Raw genomic sequence first — 20,373 nt, forward strand, 5'->3', positions numbered from 1 at the left:
AAAAACATCAGGCTGGTGAATGTTTTCCATCTGTTTGGCAATAATGTTTAGTTAACAATAGTCTTTAAAAGAAGCACCTTCAACTTCAGTTCTTAAAGTTATTTATAGGGCCATTCTTAACACACCAGCACTCTTGCTAACAAGAGCTTTAGCCACTTGGAAATTATTAGCCATACGGCTGTATATGAAAAAAAATCATAGCATTTAACATCTGTAACTCTCCAGATTTACAAGCATCAACCTCATTTAAAGTCATTTCTTAATGAACAATTCTGTGGTCTGTATTAATATTATAGTTGCATGCACAAAGATCATAAGGAGCCAAACATTTTTTTAATACCAACAGTAGGCCAATCAGTAATGAAGCTGTCAGCATAAAGGACAGAATAATAGCTTCTTTAACCCTCAAACAGGGTTTATTCATTTGTAGAGTAGAAGACACCAATTTAAAAACTGCTCATGGGTTTGCTCACCTTTATAAAGACAAAAATCTAATTTGGTACTAATTTGATACAATTGTCTTTCCAATAAAAGGCTCCTAAAGCCATCTTTCATTCTATGATAAAACAACTGCTATAACTAAAACTGTCATGAAATAATTACCTTTGATAGCACACCTTATTGCACAAATACAATTAATGTATTCCTCCCTTTCATTTTTCACACTTGCTTATCAGCACTGTATTAGCATATGGTGTAACAGAAGAGATTACTGAGCCCTCACCCTATAAGACGACATATAGAATGACTACCACAAACGGGAATAAAGCAGTCAACGGGTCCCTTTAGGACTAGCTTCATCTGTTGATATATTACAACATCTAAATGAAAGTAGCAGCTACAGTTTTATAACAGTAATAACAACAAATAGTATTTGTGTGTCTTTGAGGTTAACTACCTAGATGAACTAACCAGTCTTACTAACCAGCTTCTTCTTCCTTCCCATCAAGCATCATTTCTTCCCTCAATGATGATCATCCACAGCTCCACTCCATCTCGTGGAAAACTATCTCTTTGCCGACTCTATACTGAACTTTTTGCCAGAGTGTTTACTTGACAAAGGACTCCCAAAAGCCCCTTGTGGGGAGTAGAAGAACCGTAAAAGTAACTTCAGAAAATTACCTGGTGATGCTCCATTTTGCCCCAGCAGACTACTTAACATGGGCCCACCCAACCAAAAATCTGTTTCAAGGGGAGGTAGCCTCCATCCATATTACAAAAAAAAGTGGTTTAACCAGATTCAGTGAAATAATTACAGGACCTCGCAAATGAATAAATCCCTGTCAGAGAACTGGCACTTCAGAAAAGGATAAGACCAGGGAAAGAGACAGACACAAGTATATTTGCTTGACTTTTTATCACACATGCAGAGCAGAGAAAGGAGAGCAGCTCATGGATGCATTACCAGGCTGCTACAAAAGTGCGTTCCAGTAAGCCTACCATTTACATGAATGCCAACTTATACCACACACATCAGGCTTTACAGACAATTTTTGGATAGCAGTGCTATCCCAACAAGTCTTTCCTGTTTGCATTCCTTCACATTTCTTCCCCATTGCAAAATAGAGTGCGTACGTGTTCTTCAGTGACTCTTTTTCTAAGATTTCTTTTAAAATGGAAAGTGACAACAGCATAATGGGACAAAACAGGATTCCATGTAGCATTCCCTACTGCATAACTCCATGTAATCTACTCTGAAGAAGGACAGAGATGCTTGCATTAGACCAGGCTGTTTCTAGCTTGCATAAAGCTGATGGAACCTTTTTCACTGACTGCTGTGCTACTTGTAATATTTAATATCTTATAACAATGAGCTGTCGGCTGCAACATTCAGCAGCCTATCTCAGAGGAGAAAAATGCACAGCAGGGCACTCCTGGGCACTGAGCAACTAGACTGTGACACAAAAGGAGACGAGGCAAAATCCTATTTGTATTACCAATGTACGAACAGAGTCAAGGTCTACATAGCCGGCTTTTACAGTACTGTTGCTTACTTGTCCTTTCCCAATTTTTCTGCATTAATAACAACCTCAACATGGTCAAAACCACTGACAGGCAAATAGTAATTCGCAGAAATAATTATGTAATGTAAATAAATGTATTCAGCAGCACAGACATCCCTATTTTCTACCAGCAGTTAGGCTCCCAGGCATCTCACAAAACACAAGTGAACACAGCAGTTGTTGCATGTCAGCATCTCAGTAAAGTGGCAGGTAGGAATCACCCTCCATGATGCCAAATAGGAGTCTCTATTTGTGACTTTTATTTTTTTTTCTAAGTCAAGGGTTAATTCTGATGGTGACAGAAGCTACTTGAAAAAAAAATAGCTTCTTAGATTTGATTTACAGTGTATCCAACAGCTTAGTGGAAAATAAATTAAACTAAATTCAATATCGTTGGTACAATTAATTGGAGAAAAATAAAATAAAACCTGCCTGGTAAATATCCATAGCCTAGCTTTAAGAAAACAGTTAATTTTAGGATCCTTTAAATGCACAGAAATTAGCAAATGTTTCATTATGCTAATTTTTTTTAATTAAAAGATATTTCTGCAGTAAAAGCTCTTTCATATGCACTACTGATTCTTCATCAAACGTTAAGTTTCCAACTTAACACCAGTATAGCCGGTGGCAGCCTGAAGGTTTACCATCTGCTGCCACCCAAAGTCACGGTGGCCACCTTCAGAACATATGCATCAAAGCCCTGAGATAAGAGACTGAAGGAATACTGCAGAAGTCAGCATAAGGGGAATCACAAACCCAGAGGCAGGCAACAGGCAAGTCACCAGGAAAAAAAGAACAGAGTGAACCATTAGTCACCCCACCGAGCACCCAATCAAGGTCGCAGGGGACAACACTGGAAGAACTAAGGACTGCTCCAAATGCACTGCTCTCCTGCTAGTGGCCTAAATATAAATTCAGTCCCCTGTCACACCACAGACATTTGCTTCCTCAGTCCTCCTTTCTTTTCTGTTGGTTTTTGGTTTTTTTTAACTCACACCTAGTATCTAATATTGATTTTTTCCAGACTCCACAGTTTCAGGATGTGGCAACAGAACACACCTATGTTTTTTATTTATTTGAGCAGGTTTTAACACTGAACAAAATAAATACCTCAAAAGATGTTTGCTTTCAAAAACGTGGCTTCAAGTTCACTACACAGATTGAAAAATAGCCCATGCCTGATCAAAGAAAATGTAATAGGATCTCTTACTGCAGTAGCAGATATGTGAAGTGGTTTTAAGACACACCAGAGGTAAGGGATTATTTTAAAACCAGATCCATTTTGTCATTAAACTTCTGTCCTACACTGAAAACACATCATGTAATAACGTCACCAGTAGGCCATCTATTAATTCTGGTCCCTAATTCCTAAACAAATGTGCTTTTACCACAGGATACTAGCAGAAGTCCTACAAACTCTAAGATATATCAGATGACCATCCAGGATTTTTCTTCTTGGAAAATCCCATTACAGATAGTGACAGCCTACCAGGAACGAGACAAGTTGGTCCCCTGACCCTAACATGAGCAGTTGGGCCTTCAAGAAAACCTTAGCAGGGGCTAGCACATGGCTGGGTGCCACACTCAGGGCACAGCTGCAGTGATAAGGCAAAAGCAGGCATGCAATTCTCCCTGCTCTCCTCAGCTGTGCCGGCTGTCAAGGCTACCAGGATTAAAAGATCTACTTAACACAGATTTATTCTTGTCACTTTTCAAATTACACCACCCAGACACTCACTCATCTCCCTCTGTCGTTATAAAAAGATATTACATTTGGCTAATCTGTATGAAAGACGCAATTATTGCTTATGCCTGTACCTGTGCAATATGAATTATCTTCAGTTTGCAATTATTCCTCCTTTCAAACCATTGTTCTAAGGAACTTACAGCTCTTATATCCCATGACTTGTAACAATAGTGTACTTAAAAGACAAATGGTGCAGCTTTAAATAAAGCAACTGCTAAGAAAGCAGCACACATTCAAATTCAATTTTTAAATACTTTTAGTTGGTCAGTAACAGAGACGAAAGTCCACTTTCTCAGAGCAAACTAAAAACCAGCCAGTAAATGACAAATGGTCAAAAATTAACCTAGAAAATAAATCTGGCAGGTTATGCTAATTATACTGCTAGAGTATATAGTTTATAATAGGAAATGCCACTAGGGCTTATAGAGTAATTGCTAAGAGTAATTATTAGGCAACTTAGTAAAATTTAGGGAAGTAAAATATGTCTATAAATAATTTCTTTCTGGAAGCTGGGATATATATATATAGTTCAGATGCAATATTCAATAATCTAATCTATAGTTTATAAAAGGAAGCGCAAAAATCTGTGTTACTTTAGTCAATTTTAGGACTGGTTTATGTCAGATGAAATGAAACATTCACTAAAGTCAAAAGAAACTTCAGTGAGACCAACAAGAAAGAAGCCAGAGAGAGACTAAGGGTTACAACAACAAAACACTCAGAATTGTTCAGACTAGTATAAATAGATAAATGGAATGACTTCAGGAAAACAAGTGTCAGATGTTTGAGGGCAAGGAAGAAGGGACAAGTCTTTCTCAAGCTGAGAGAGAGATTGAGTTTTAAAGTTGAGCAAGCTTTGTTATTGTGGCTTCAAACCTGACTGCAGCTTAGGAATAATCCTGCAGCAGTGGGGAAAGGAAGGTAGTTAGCCAAGAAATCAGATTTGACAACGACTCAGTAGTCCATTTGACTTTGTAGGAATTGGCAAGTCACTTAAGAAGCTAAAGGGTTATCAAAACATAAAACAAGCTTTTAAAAGTTTCTTTATTTGCAGTAATACTTACTGTTATTACTCAGTTTCAGATTTTAACCATTTTTGCCAGTTTCTCTTTCTAAGCATCATAATGAAACAAGAATGAATATCTGAAGGGAATCATGCTGTTATTACATCTCCCTTTTACCCACACCTCTTATGCACATACAGCCACTCATTCAAATCCAGAAGACGATCTAAAGACACTTGGCAGTGTGAACCTGAGAACCAGGTGAGAGAAAACACCTATTTGCTATGGGCAAATAATTTTGCATCTGCAACAATCTTTAATATCACCTCAAAATAAAATGCCAAATATTTAAGTTTTTAACAGACACAAATAAGGCATAGCTACATATTCTTGTTAGTCATGCACATCATACATGCTGCCATAAAAAGAGCCCATTTCTCCTATCCTCTGAATAAATTCATTAAAACTAAACATAACCTGTTTGAATACAGCAATGGGTCTGTAGATTATGCAGGCAAGCCCTACATATATTCTACATACTTATGCTTTTTGGTACTTTCGCTCACCAGTAGACAAGTATTAACTACACTTTCTACATAACTTATAATACTGATTTGGTTCTTCTGCATATTTCTGAGGTCAATTCATTAAAATGTACTACCACCACAGTTATGAGTTCTCCTGATAGCACAACAGCCACAAAAAATAACCTATACTCAAGATTTAACAGTATCCCTTCCAGTTCTTCAGAAAAGAAATTATCTACTTTGGGATAGTTGTTTAAGGATATGATTTAGTAATGGACAGGCACAGTTAGAATTTATGATCTCAAAGGTCTTTTCCAACCTAATGATTCTATATTTCCAGAATCCTCTTCAGAAATCCCCAGAATAATTTTAGCAAGGCCCTGATGAAACTATTTCATTTTGTAAGTTTTGAGATTGTATAATAAAGCTTAACAAACAGCTTAACAAACAAGCTCAGATGTACAGACATCTGTGGAAGAACTGATCACAGTCACACCAGTGCTAATACTGACAATGTGGCTTGATGGGGGGCCAGGGGAGGAGAAAAGACATAAAAGACAGTCATTGGTTATGGAGGCATCGTTATTGCTTAATGCACTCTGCTTTCAAGATGAATCTTTAAATTGAATTAATCTAAATAACAGAGGGTTCTAATGAATAAGAAATCGGGTTTGAAACAGCATAGTGAAGGTATCCAGCAGCACCATAACAAAGTTGTTTCTTTAGGGGCCAGTTGTAGCTTCAAAGGAAAGATTTGCCTAGGGCAGAAATTCAGCACAAAATCTGCAACCTTGATTTTTAATTAGGCAAATTTTGAAAGAAAAAAATCTTTACTATTCCAAAAAGAAGTTTTCTACTTCAAAATACATGAATTGATAAAATAATTGATCATTCTTAGTTGGTGGTAACAGTAGCAAAGATATTTAGATATTAGCCTGGTTCCAATGCAGTACCTCTGCTAACACTAGCAAGAGCTTTGCTGCCAAATCAGCACACCTCAGAGACCACCAAATTTGCAGGACACCTTTATAATTAGACAAAACATCTATTTTCAGAAACCTATTCACAGGTAGACTCTTCCAATAATAAACACTTAAAACACCTGCAAACACCGTCTAGTTAGACTTTGACACCTTGACAAGAGCAAAGACAGGAGCAGCAGCATTCAAGAAACCTAGTTTCCTCAAGCAAAGCGTGGGTCCTCTTTGGTTTGTTACAATAGTCAGATTTATACCACAGCCCTTGCATGAGGGCAGAAGCAGAAGGATGGGAGGCGAGGCACAGATACAGTCATCCTTCTGTGAATTTTCACAATATTTTAAGCAACATAATAACACTAGGATCTCTAAGTCTCGCAGATTCAGCAGGAAAAGGGTCAACATAGGAAAAATTATTCAGGTGACAACAGAGGTGGAAAGGTAGACAGAGAAAAAGATGGCACACTGGGAAAAAACTAGGCTAAAATTAAATGTCTAATCATTCTGCCTAGCCTAAAATAGTTTGAAAAGGTAGCAACAAGCATTTTGCCTGTGAAAATGAAGCCAATTCAAAACATTTCAAGAGGCTTCAAAAGAAGAACAAAGACTGACATTACTCTAAGGGAAGGCACTGAACCTTTCAGCATTTGATGGAGTGCAGGTTAACAGCTTGGTTTTTTGAGGCACCACTGTAGCAGGCAGACACCACTCTGGGCTTCAAGCAGCAGTGGGAGAACAAGTCTGCAAACCAACCACCAACATTTTTAAGTCAGTGTGTTTAAGTCAGTCTTGCACAGGATTAGGCAAGGCAACAGTAAAAATGCCAGTGGCTCATTACACACCCATTTTCTGCTGAAACCAAAGCAGGTGCCTCAGAATTGCAATAGAAGCGTATTTACAGGCAAAACTGTCCGTGATGCTTCATCAGCTACAGACTTGTGCCCAAAAGCATGATACCTTCAATGATGGCCCTGAAAATCAGAATCCATTTTGAAGAACAAACATGCTATGTCTTCTGCTTGACTCTAGCGAGGATACTTAAACACCTATGTAGATTTGTCCCATGAGCTTTAGGACATATGCAAGCAGAGAATGAGGCAAAGAACAGTAGTGATGAGGAAGGAGGTGAGATGGCACTTTAAACCACAGGCAGGAGCATCATCTCTAGCACACAGGTACATGTGCACACTTTTGCTTCATATTCACATGCATTTTGTGTATACACTATAAAAGCAAATACCACAAGCACTGAACATTTGGACTTAGAGCACCGTTTCATTTGACTCACAATTTTATGAACACTTAAAAATATATTTAAAAAGACAGCATATTCAGAATTACATTAAATTCATAATAAGAAGAATTTGGAAGAAGGTACACAGACTACAAGACACCTAAAAGACACCTATTGTTCCCTATTTCATACAATAATCCAACATTAACACTGACCCCATGATATTGTTTACACATGAGCATAACAGCTGAATACACAGGCCTGTTACTCCTCGCACACATCTCCAACACTACAATCTTGCACTTCTGTCATCATCAGAACCTGATTCTTCCCAATTCTGCCTAAAAGATCTGGACACGTTCAGCTCGCACCTGAGACACTTACCAGAGCTGTGCTTAGAGAGATCTAGGAGATCTGGTAACACTATGGACTTCAAAAGTTTCATTCTGATCAAGCATCTTCTCCAGTCACTCTTCATTATTCCCATACAAGAACGAAGACACTGAAAAGGTCTTTCTTCATTTATCTCCAACACTTCTGCAGTCTCATATTGTCAGACTAATTCACAAAGTCCATACCTACTCCACACATTTAAGTAGCTGCTAATTTATTTAAAGCCTACTAATTCAAGAGATAGGTGCTCTTTCCAACCTGCGTCTCTGATTCACACATAGTGGAACACCAGTTAAATCTTTATAACTGAGGAAAGAAAATACAATGAATACGAAGCGAGAGCTGAAAAAATCTTGTGTGCTATAAAAACAACCATAATACCTAGCGTATATAGCCCCCTGAGGAGAACTTATCAACTTATGCACATAATTACAACAAAACAAGCAAAGAAAACAAAATATCAGTCCCATAGCTTAGTTCAGTCCAACAAGGAAAAGAAACTGGGAAATACAGATCTTAAGAGACTAGCTACAGGTTTTCTGATGCACGTTATAAATGCATAAATTGACCATGCATCAGTACATCATGCACAAACCAGGGACTACATAAGAAACTATCAAAAGCACAAGGGAATTGGCATAGCAAAAAGGAAACGAGCCTTTACAGTCAACATTAGCCATTGTCACACTGCTGAATAACACATCATCTTAAAAGTAATTGGTAAGGTGATAACTAATAAGCATTATCAAAACAATGCAGCAATTCTTTTGCTCTCTTAATTAGGCTTGCAAAAAATCCATATGGTCCTTTACTGTTTACAGAGGGGTACTACCCTGGGATTTTCAAAGACATTATTTGCATGAGTCAAAAATAAGCTTGGCGTTGTTGCTAGATCTGTCTTTGCTGCGGATTTCAATTCCAAATTCTTAGGGAAGGAGAATAGTCCCCAGCCCTCATTTCAAGAGACAGTTCAAAAGTAGGAATTTCTACCCTTTTATACTTCAAGTATCCATCATTTTTTTCAACTGCAAATACATCTACTCGTCCTTACCCCACTATTGTAACCATGACTTCATTTTTGAAAAACAAGACTCGTCCTATTGAATGCCACCAAACATGTACCTTATCCTTTAGCTCAAATATATTTTGCATGACCTTACATGAATTGCTTAGATAAAAGCCTTTTTTCTTCTACTTTTGTTATTTTAAAGTGCAGATGCATTTGAGTCATTTTCCCCTTTTGTTTCATATCCTTAAGATCCACAGCTTCAAAGACAAAATGTCAGCATGCAGTCGATTTATGACTGAACTCTTGAAGAGACACTGAAGAATTACCTTGTCAATCACCCCAAGGACTCTGAAGGCCTTCAGTTCCTCGGCAGGGCTCCTTAGGTTCCAAGAGGGCCTTGAACTTAGTGATCCTGGAGGCTAATGGAAGATATCAAAGATTATACATCAATCAGGGTGGTACTTGAAGGAAGACTGCCTGCTGAAGCAAATGCCAGGCCGAAGGAATCTAAATTTAACATAAATCAGAGAGAGTGAAGATGAAAGGAGAAGTTTTCTGTTTGTCCTTAGTAGGGGAAAAAAAAAACAACTTACAAGTAAATAAAAATTGAGATAACATTGAAAACAAAAATTTTAAAAAGAAAAATAATGAATTTTTATACTTTCCGTGCTTAATGGAACATGGCAATCAATTCTCAATTCTTACCCCATAATAATCAATCAAAGCCTTACAGGTATTCTGGATATGAAATAATTCAGAGATAGCTGAGGAGGAGAAAGCAAATTAAGGGCTTTTTAAGCCAGAAGAACATAAAATACAGAATTATAAACAGGGTTCTCCTGCTCTCTGGTGAGCTTTATGAAATCCTTTTAATAACAAGGTGCACAACGGAAAGGATTCCTAAAATTGCCTTAGAAAAAGGTTGCTTGCTATGTCTCATTAACTTAGAAATTAACACCATAGCAAGAGAATTGGCAGGTGCTAAATATTCAGGTAGTTAATATGCATAGATTCTTATCTGTACTATGTTTTGTAGTTTCTCAGGGCAAACTCAAAGCATGCATGTCAGAGGAGGGAACAACATTTCAACTGAAAGTCTTCTGGGACAAAGATCAACCTCTTAAGCATCACATATATCTCTGGCACGTTAACAAACATTTTCAGAAGTTTCTAGTTGCCAACTGAGAGAATTCATTAGATCATCCTCCAAAAATTCAACATGCAGCTTTCTACTAGAACCACAGACCTGGATCTCTTCCTCACAAATAAGGTAACTTCACTTGCAGAGTTGTCGAAAGCCAAACTCCATTTAAGCGTAACCTGGCCTCTCCAAGTATGCTTCTACTGCACAAAGGTAAAGGAAGAGGAAGGTGAAACTCCTTGATTTTTAGGCTTCTAAGAGGCAAAAGCTGTTTATCTAAATGCTCAGCAACCTCACAAAGGAAAACAGTTCTAAGCAATTATGCTATGGATGAAATGTTTAAGTATCAGGGAAAATGAATAAATTTTCCCCTATGATCTGAAGCTCCCAGAAAAAACTGAAGATCCTGAACTAGGTAATTCCATTTCCTTTCATCCTAGTGTCTGCCCTTGACATCCTTACATGCTATCCCTAAAGGCCAGAGCACCTTCTCGAAGCCCTCCCCAAAACTGCTTCCACTTCACGTTGCCAGTGAGCCACCTTCTCTCTCCTTCCAGATTCCTTCCCAAAAATCAAAATCAGCACTTATTTAAAGCATTGGCTGCAAAATTTCAAAAGAAAGGGACACAAACACAGGTCTAAAAAGCATGGAGAAAAGTGTGGTTTTCTTTTGTGTTCACCAACTGGGCTCTGTTTAGAAGAGTTTATTATTTACCTTCATTTATTTGACTGAGTCTCATAATTTATTTTGTCATGTAAACACTGCCAAGCTCGAGTATCAACAACAGTTAAGAGAAAAAAGCCCAGATTCTACAATTCACTAAAGGTTTCAGCAGGAGGAAGAAAAAAAAAAAAAAGCTACATGAATTTTTTTCTCCAAATCTAATTTAGGTCCCACATTCTAGCAAGCTGTTGAAAGGTCGAGGGAGTTCTTTTGCTGGGTTGTATTTTAAGAGTGTGCAATTTTTCTGCAATAATGAAATATTTGCTTTGAAACAAAGGGTTGTGCTAACACAGAGTTTATTCATGACAAGATTTCAAAAGCATTCTAAGGAATACATTTAATGAAAGAGAATATTTTTAAATCCTCTAGACCACTATAAAAGATTTCCACTTTTATCTGCATGCTATTACGCTTTATAACCATTCCTCAATAATCAAGCTTTAAAACTTTCTCTTATGCATAACATTTCAACCAATAATTAAGTTCATACATCTCTACAGAAGTTAATAGTTGACTAATAATGCTACAAGAATCAGATTTCTGCATCCATCACGTCTCAAGAGCCCGAAAAACAGTACATATTTTTACATCCTTTTCTAAAATATGATCAGTGGTGGCACAGTCAGTAATACTGTGTACACACTGTTTTTCGTATAGTCTACCTTTACTGCTTACCTAAAAATGATTTACAATCACATCCACGTCTCCGCAGCTCCTAGTAGCTTCTCCATTTTTATCAGTTTCAGTTTATCTTTTGCTCTTTACAGTACTTCGGTTTCACTGTTGCTAAGTCTAATAGTGGAGCCCATTGATGAGGAGGCATCACATTCTGTCACGAAGCAAGCCAGAACCTATGTCTAAATATTCAATTCCCAAAACTACACCAATTAAGCACCCTATGAAGCTGCCTACTCCTCTGGATAGAGTAAAAATCCAAGCTCAGCACATAGCCAGCAGAAAGAAAAATAAGTAAAAATGAGCACTGTCATCAAAAACAGAGGAGAGGGAAAAAAAGGAAGGAGTGTAACAAAAGTTAAAAGCTTCATTTGCCTTTAGAAATAAGGCGCTTGTATTCTAAAGAAAGTGTACAAGCTACCTCTGCCTTCAGAAAGACTTCAGCAGCCTGTCCAGATGCTCAGCATGCTACTTAAGCACCCCAGGATCTTCTCAACTGTAGACCGTCCCTATATATTTTTAAACAACTTCCAAACTACACTCTGAGCTGCACAGTTGGAGCTACCTTACTTAGAATTGGTATTAACAGTTCCTTTCCCACCATTATCTCTCAGCTAGTATGTGATAATTTCAAGTAGAAACGTATGATGCTGGTTGTGATGCTGGTCTCCACAAAGACTTAAAAGACTTAAAAGCCACCAATCGCTTTCAGAAGGCTCTAGTTTTGCAAGCTACACAATGAAATATGACCAATAGCTCTAGCCTGAGTTTGGCATCATTGCCAGCAGCTGAAAGAGCTGGGAGAGAAGCACACCACCAGTCAAGCAAGTGGAAGACCCTCTCTCATTAACCTCATTTAAGGCAAAAGCACCGTACTTAGCCCAGTGACACAAATGTCAGTTGATGGGAAATGATTTTATTGCTGATACTGCCACCTTTGACAGCACCCACCACAGAACTTCAGGATAAAAATGATTACTTTCATGAACACCAGTGCAGAGCTGCACATCAAGATGCCATCTCCCCTCACCATTCAGAGGCCTATGTCTGATGACTTCAGTAACCATCTCCCTGTAGCGTGGCCAGACCCTCAATTGCAGCAAGGAGATGCCTTGTTTTGAAGCAGATACTGCTGGTCTGTGGCATGAGGCTCCACACTACGGGTGTGAAAGAGCTTCCAGCTCTCCTGGTCTGGCAGAATATCCTGGCCTCCTCTCCACGCTGCATCAGGAGAAAACCAGGTTGCATTTCTGCATGCATCTGAACCAGATAGAGCTATGGCATGCTTCACAAGGCACCCAGTGATCATCATTTGGGGACTGTATCTTCCCTGAAGTTGGGACACACCTTGGATGTGATCATGAAAGCACTGGCACTGAATTTCTTATTTCTTGTTAAATTTACATCTTACAGATCTACAGCAGTTTATTTTCTTTACGGTTCATGTAATTTTCATGCACATTTAATGAGAATTTTAGGAAGTAAAGTATCTTATGAAAACCATGAAGAATGAAGACTGCTTCTCCTGTTTGGGCATCAGGCTTGCATGTACCTTGTTACTAAATGGCTTTGAAAATCAAAAATAATTGACATTTTATAAGACAACAGCCTTTATAAGGGTGCAAAAGAAACAATTCTGAAGATAAAAAAATTGGCATAAGCAGAATCAGAAATAATTTCAAAGAGTGAAAAACCCCTAAGCATTACAAAAGTACCAACAAAGTTAAAATGGACCCACAGCCTGTACATGGCGCTGTGCTGGGCCTTGCAGCTGACAGCTATGTACAACCACAGCTTTCTGAGAGTCAAACCAGTGCGATTCAAAGGCTGCCGCTGCAGCTCCCACTCAGGCTTGGAGGTAGCTCCCACTCAGGCTTGGAGGTAGCTCCCCAGAGCTGCTACTTTAAAAGAGGCAGAGGAGAAAACAGAGCTTAAGAATCTGTAAAATGACCTGTGGTTGCGTTTACACAGCATTCTTGAGTGTTTGTGGTCAAGAAGGCTCTTGAGATTGCCATACTGTGCCAGAAGAATAAGAGAAGGACAGTATTTGCTGCAGCTTGTTTTTCCAGAAGGTCTATATGCCTGTTTACAAATTCCAGAAGCTGTTTCCACCTCTCCTACTCCTACAGGTCAAAGCAAGGCTTTCCTCAATGTTAACAGGACCCTTTCAAGTGAGTTCCCAGTTCATGGTCAGTCACAGATGTGTCAGTTCCCAGTGCCTCTCTTCAGCCTTAAGGAATCTTCTATCCATCCTTAAGCTCTCTACCCATAACCTTTCTTTAACAGTGCCAAACACCTCCTCTTGTGCTCCTCTCTTCACCACTCAGACTTGCCAGCAGCAGGGTGGTTGCTAAGGATGCTATCCTTGAGGGCTACACTGTTGGCTTTTTGTTGAGGCAAGGAAAGAAACAAGCTACTATTGTTCTTTGTTTGGTTTCCATGGCATCAAAGATGATTTTTGCTTTTCAGCTCTGATATGCCAAGCCTTTGCCCCTAGGGAAATCTGGAGTTCGAAGAGGCAAGGGGCTGGCATTTCAAGCTGTGGAAGAATGGCTTGCTTCCTCCTGTCCCAAGCCCCTAGAGAAAAGTCATGGTGCTTCACCTGCATGTGGTGTTCAGATGGCAAATGGGTGGCTTGGGGTGTGTTTAGCGAGCATAGTCTTTTGAGACTGCTGCACATGGCTCAGCACATGGCTGGAATCCTGAGCTTTTCGGAGATATGACAGGCCGAGGGGTGCAGGACAATAACTGAACCCACACTTCTGAGTTTATTTCTTCCCTTGCTGCACATTTCTCTGGCCTTGTGGAAAAGAAAGAAGTAAAATGTCATGTCTAAGAAGGACATGCGAGCCTGGTTTTGATGTTGGTCACTGTGGTTGTTCCTTGTAAGGGCACAATAGGAAATACAAAGTTTATCTACACCAGAAATGGGTGACACAACAGTTCTGCTTGTAACATGAGGTCATGAACAAGAACACTTTGTCTTAAATGCCCATTATTGCTTACTTGTCAGACCTCTTCCTTCAAGGTGCAAACGGTCTCAGCACCCCCACTGCCTATGAAGTTCCCTGTGCTGAACCATGCTTCCCATAGCAAAACTGCACTCTGCCAATTGTAATATAGAAACAGGCACTGCTAGGGTACAGTATCTGTCCATCATTTTCTTCCAAATCACTTTCATTTGTACAACTAAACTGTACTGGGCTACCAGATGTAGCAGCACTTGGCCATGCTGCTACAAAAGGCTTCCTATGTGTGTAGTGGTTCTTCTCAAACGCTTCAGTGTCCCTCCAGCACAGAAGAGTTGATGAGAGACTTCTTTACAGATCCATGTAGGCAAACAAGTTATTGTACAGAATTCACATATATATTTCACATATATATCCTTGCACCAGCATTTGAACAAGAGATGGTATCGGTCAGCATGACCTACAGCAGTGAAAGGTACTACTGCTAACAGACCAACCTTGCCCCAGCATGACTAACAGCATGTCAACAGCAGTTAGATAAACATCAGCCTGGTGTGAAGTGAAGGTGCAAGGGGACATACACTCAAACCTTGTACACCAAACACTTAATTTCCTTAGGAGAAGAACACAAAATATCTGCATGTTTCCACTAGTACCTCCCAAGAAAAACACTATATAGATGCAGATCACTTCATTGCACTTATCACTGTCTGCATGGGCTGGAACATATCACACAAACTCCAGTATAACCTATCATGGGGAGTAAAAAGGATAAACAGTACACGAAGTGCAAGAACTTAGGTCTGGTCAGCAACCAACATGCAGCAAAAGTCACATTCCTCGCTTTCATTAAGACGCTAAGCCAAAGCAGACAGTATGACAATCCTTAGTGGTTCCTACCATTACCCTCACAATAACTTTGAGAAATAAGGCCTCCTCCAAATTAAATTTCAGCTATCAACTCAGAGACAAGCTGTTCCTCACAACAAACATAATGACCCATCAGTGCCATCTGCCCTTGATGCCACCAGATTCCAAAGCTCTACAGTAAAAGTTAAGTTCATGCATTTTGAAGAGCAGTAGATAAAAGGAATTAAACTACATGCACAGACTTAGGTAAAACAAAGCCAAAATGTAGAAACATGGCAAATAGGATAAGGCAGGTGCAAAATTTTGCTTGTTCAAAGTCAGATTTGCCCCAGTTTGTCAGTTTTGAGCTCCAACACTGAAGGAGAGTGGCACTCTATTCTCAACTCTTTTTTTGCTTATCTTATCCCAATTAATTCTGCTTTCCTTTGGATCTGCAAAGAAGGCATGTGCTTTATTCAATACAGTATAAAAAAGAAAATATTTTATCACTCAAGTTCACATACAAAAATTCAACCTATTTCTTCCTCCTTCCCAAACACAATTAGTTTTTAAACTTATAAGAAGACAAAAATAGGTTGCTCATGTTATTTTTTTTCCTTGTTCTGTGGTTTCCAAACACACTGAGGTTTTCATTCAGTACACATTCTTCACCATTTTCAGGCGTATTTGACCCAAAGAAAACCTACCTAGTAGGAGTTCATATCAGTCCAAAATACTAAATTGTTCAAAGTACAATACATAGCAGCAGCAAGACTCCAAATCTTACAAAATATATCCCATTTGGAACATCCTCAAAATTGTACTTCTGGGCTCTCAACATAAAAAAGCTACCCTTCAAAATCAATGTTTTCACTTTTTCAATTTACTTACTAGGCAGTAGGATTTTATAAGGCTTCCCATTTTTGCAGCAGTGGTCTCCTTAAAGCATTTTTTAGATCTGTGCAAAATAAGAAGCAATAATCTGCTGCCCTTTTTGTCCTCACTTGATATAAATGTAGAGAGACAGGAAGTTGGTAACTTCTGTAGTTTTTACAATAGAGCAGTCATCGACGATCACACACAGTTTAGCGTGACTGCAGTAAAAGTCTAAAGTAAGAACAGATAAGTCTCAGAGGAACTGGTTAGGGAAGGGCAAAGTAGAAGTTTATTGAGGGCTCCTTGGAACAAGCTTTCTTTGTCCTTTGTAAAAGTACAGGTAAGTGCGTTTCTGCTTAAGAAGGTGGGAATTGCTACAGAAACTCCTCAAAAATCAAGAAGCAGCTGATCACTCAAGTATAGCCAAGAGAGGCATTTGAAGGGAGCAGGACAAATCTTTGCTCAATTAAGTTTTTACTTTGTGGGAAAATCATCTTTCATCCCCTCCACCATGTGCTTAACTCATTTCTGAAACACTGCTCTGTGCTAGGCTACAGAAACCGACAGCCTTTCCGCTCCATACAGGACCAAGCAATATTCTTTAGCATGATGAAAAGCTTCTATATAGTTAGCTGCAAGTAGAAGGAAAACATGCCAACAAGTGCCTGGATTAAATCAAGCTCTCTTTATAATGCTATGAAATGCAACCAACAAGAATTAGAAAAGAATGTCTACTTGACAGAAACATAACATCAAAACATTCAGTGACATCACATAACATTCAGGGCTCCTCAAAGAGAAATTCTAGACAGTTTTTGAACCTCAAGTTCAAATATGCTTTGTTAAAAGACAGAGTAATTTAATTACACCAAATTCTGGTTCAGAAAAAAAAAGAAATTAAAGCCTACCATAGAAACAGATGTATCCTCAGGGGATTTACGGTAGAGACTGGAAATTTTTTCAGCACGCATAAGGTATTCTGCAGTCTTCCTTTTCACTGCTTCTCGACGAGTTGGACTTGATTCACCTCAATGGAGGAAGATAAAGTTATTTTTTCTATAGAGAGAGGGGTACTAAGTAATCAAAGCACATGACTGCTTTGATTCTACCTTTTTGATTTCCTTTGGGTTATTCATAATCAAACCTACAGACATGCATCTTATAAAAAGCAAGCACTATGATCTCAGAATTCTACAAAAATAACAATTTAAACCTTACCATAGCCTAAGGTAAATAAGAAGTCTTACCTCATTTTTCTGTGAACTGGTATATGTTTCTATGGCAACATAAGTAACTGAAACAAGTCACTGATTCAAATGTTGTGCCCCCCCAAAAAAACAATTAGTGAAAATATAATAAGACATTTATAATGAAACAATAAGCAAACTTGTTTTTTTCCTCATGTTTCTAATACGGACTTTCCTAAGTGTAAAGTAAAGACAGAAATGCTATCAACAGTCAGAAGGCAATATGAGAGATATGAAGAATTCTTGCTCACACCTTTCTGGTGCTACTTGCTCCTTGTCTGTTGGCTCAGGGTGACACAGGAAGAAAGGAAGAAGTGTTTGCACCAACTTCCCAGATGGGTGAACCACCACTGTGTTATGTCTCATCTACCCATATTCTTGCAAGAGGTGAGAATCCTGTGACACCACGCAAATTCTGTATTCACTCCAAAATTTGCAGTTTATGGTTAGGCATTCACATCATGAGCAGTGTACTGTTATAAGAGACTCAATTTGTGATGACAACACCCAATCAGTCAACAGCCAGGCAAAAAGACTGCGAGACAATTATTAGAACAGAGAGCTGAGATTACTATGTTGAAAAACAGTTAAGAGAAAACTGGCCAAAAGGAGCCCGAACAACAGCAGAGACTTCATGTGGCCCTGACAGTTTCTTCCAGCCCCAAGGTCAACCAAGACTTGCAGAAATACAGCCTTGGCTTTCATGGGCTTCTGCACCGACAGGTGCAAGCCTCTCTCACAAAACTGTGCTCAAACAGGGCAAGGAACTGCAAGGATATTTGCCTAAGTGCTACTTATCATGAAAGACAAAGCAAGGAACAGGAGAGGTAATAAATTAAACATGCAAACACACAAACCCTGACCAACAGCAGATAACAGAGACAATAATGAAGACTAGGACTCATAAGACACTAATCAATGGGCCATGAAAGGAACCTCTGAGTATAACCTTGAAGAATTTCAACCAGAAACTTGGTTTCTGATAAGAAATAAAACAGGATTACTGTGGGTTATCAAGAATGAGCCTCATAAAAGAAGAGCAAACTTATTACAGGATATCTGAGGGAGAATTTACTGTGTAAATGCTTGCAAGCAAAACTTTCTGTGGGAGGTTTTTGGGGGTGGGGGATTGCGGAAACACGTAAGACATTGTGAGATGTTAAATGGCAGGATTAGAGGTGAGGAAAAGGAGGGGTCGGGGGGGGCAATCATGAGAAAACAGGTGGGAATTTTATGGTTCAATTGTGTACAAGCAGGCTGCGGGTCAATATGCTTGTCTGACATCTGTACCTGCCCACCACTATCTGTCCAACCTTCTTATGAAACGGTTCCTCACTATTTTCTGCATTAGTGTGCTCATCATTCTCTGTGCATAAGAAACACCAACAAACTTCAAGTCACATAAGCAGGCAAGTCAGACAAAATGCCCAAGAACTGGACCATGGACTTCGGGGTCAGCTACCAGAGAGATCTGAATAGCAGGTGTTTCCCTGAGCAGCAATAGTTCAAAGGCTGTTGGGCTGTTCGCACTGCCTGTGGTTATGTAGGTGTATGCAAAGACAATATTGCTTTGCCTGCGTCAAATTGTTTGTGGTCAACCAGGTCCATACACGTAAGCACACATGTAAGCCCCTCTTGGAAATCTGCACTCAGACCCTCTACTGGTAGGACCTAAAGAAAGGATAAGCTGCAGTCACATCTCTCCAGCAGCTCAGGGCAGGAGGAATCGCCTTGATCCCTCAGTCAGACAGATCTGGCTAGCTTAAACCCTAGCTCCCTAATAAAGGAGAATGAGCAGGTTGACTGGCAGTTCAATTTTCCCAAAACACTTTTTAGATGGCAGAGACTAATGAAAAACTAAGTACAAGGTTTCTTCACAAAGTTGATGGAAAGTTCCTCTGCTGTAGGCTCTTAGGGCTGCTCTTTTCCTCCTGCCCCATACAAGAGAAAATGAATCATCACTCTTGCTTTAGACAACTCTTAGACTCAAAGCAGGAAGGCGGCAGAGTCTTTTCCATTTGATGTTACCATCGTCTACTACTAGTCCATTTGACCCTGTTATGAAATAAAAGGTTCCCCTTCCCTTTCATATCACGACTATAAATTACCTAAATACACAGAACCATTACACAGACTCCGTCAAGAATAAGTAGAAGGGACTTACAAACTACTCCAAGCTTTGTTGTAAGTGATCTATTGTAAATCTTATTATTCACTTCACAGCAGGAGGGAAAAGGAATTGTCACATCCTTGGAAAGAGACACAGAGGTCTGCTCTTCAAAAACTTGGTTTGGGAAGAAGCTGGATGCTCAGAAATTCAGTGCGCTTTCAGCATAAAATATTATGGGTATGTACCAATTTCTCAGTAATTTCTCTCATTCTAAAGACAGAGGGGAATTTGTACCAGGTCTAGCACCTCTACTATCAGCCTGCACTTGGTAGGACTTTCCTGGTGAAATTGCCCTAGAAGAGAGTGCGGTTCTTACTCCCTTCTAGGGTAAAAAGGTAACAACACTCAATTGTTTGAACTCGAATTTGGCTTTATCAGAAGAGAAAAGATAGACAGTATTCTGTAAGTGTGTACTGCAATTTCTTAGAACATGACTAACACTCTTGCTTTCATCTCTACACTTAATCTTAGGGTACCATAAAGCTTTCTTGTGCCGATTCACCAGTGACGGCCCACATTCTCTTAGACCCACAAAAGTGGCTGCTGTTCAGGGAAAACAAGTCATCTGCACAGCAACAATAAACTCTTTAGCCAGCATTTTCTTCAAGCAGACTGGTGGAAAACTGCTAGGTTAGTGTCTAAGGCTACCATAAAAGTCAAGCTTACTGCTTAATTGTTAGTTATGTGTATTTAGTTGGGATGTTTATTGCCTTTTCTCAATGCTTCAGTAATTTTACAGTAATTAACACAAACAAACTAGGATGTCCCCTTAGAGCTGTCTTTGTTCTCCCTACTTTCACAAGACATTAATTTCAGTTTTCCTTCTAC

General features: G+C 39.1%; 1 protein-coding gene across 2 annotated transcripts in view; it reads right to left on the reverse strand.

The window, feature by feature from the left end:
* The window catches only part of RPS6KC1 (ribosomal protein S6 kinase C1), a 94,361-nt gene that overhangs the window by 33,471 nt on the left and 40,517 nt on the right, over window positions 1-20,373 (reverse strand). For both annotated transcript variants that reach the window (XM_069852823.1, XM_069852822.1), the window contains exons 8-9: window positions 17,037-17,155; window positions 9,221-9,313 (exon numbers count right to left, since the gene is read on the reverse strand). In XM_069852823.1, coding sequence (XP_069708924.1) covers window positions 9,221-9,313; window positions 17,037-17,155 — 212 coding nt within the window. The remainder of the gene's footprint in view (window positions 1-9,220; window positions 9,314-17,036; window positions 17,156-20,373) is intronic.

Source organism: Phaenicophaeus curvirostris, chromosome 2, assembly GCF_032191515.1.
Source record: "Phaenicophaeus curvirostris isolate KB17595 chromosome 2, BPBGC_Pcur_1.0, whole genome shotgun sequence".
Taxonomy (NCBI): Eukaryota; Metazoa; Chordata; class Aves; order Cuculiformes; family Cuculidae; genus Phaenicophaeus; species Phaenicophaeus curvirostris.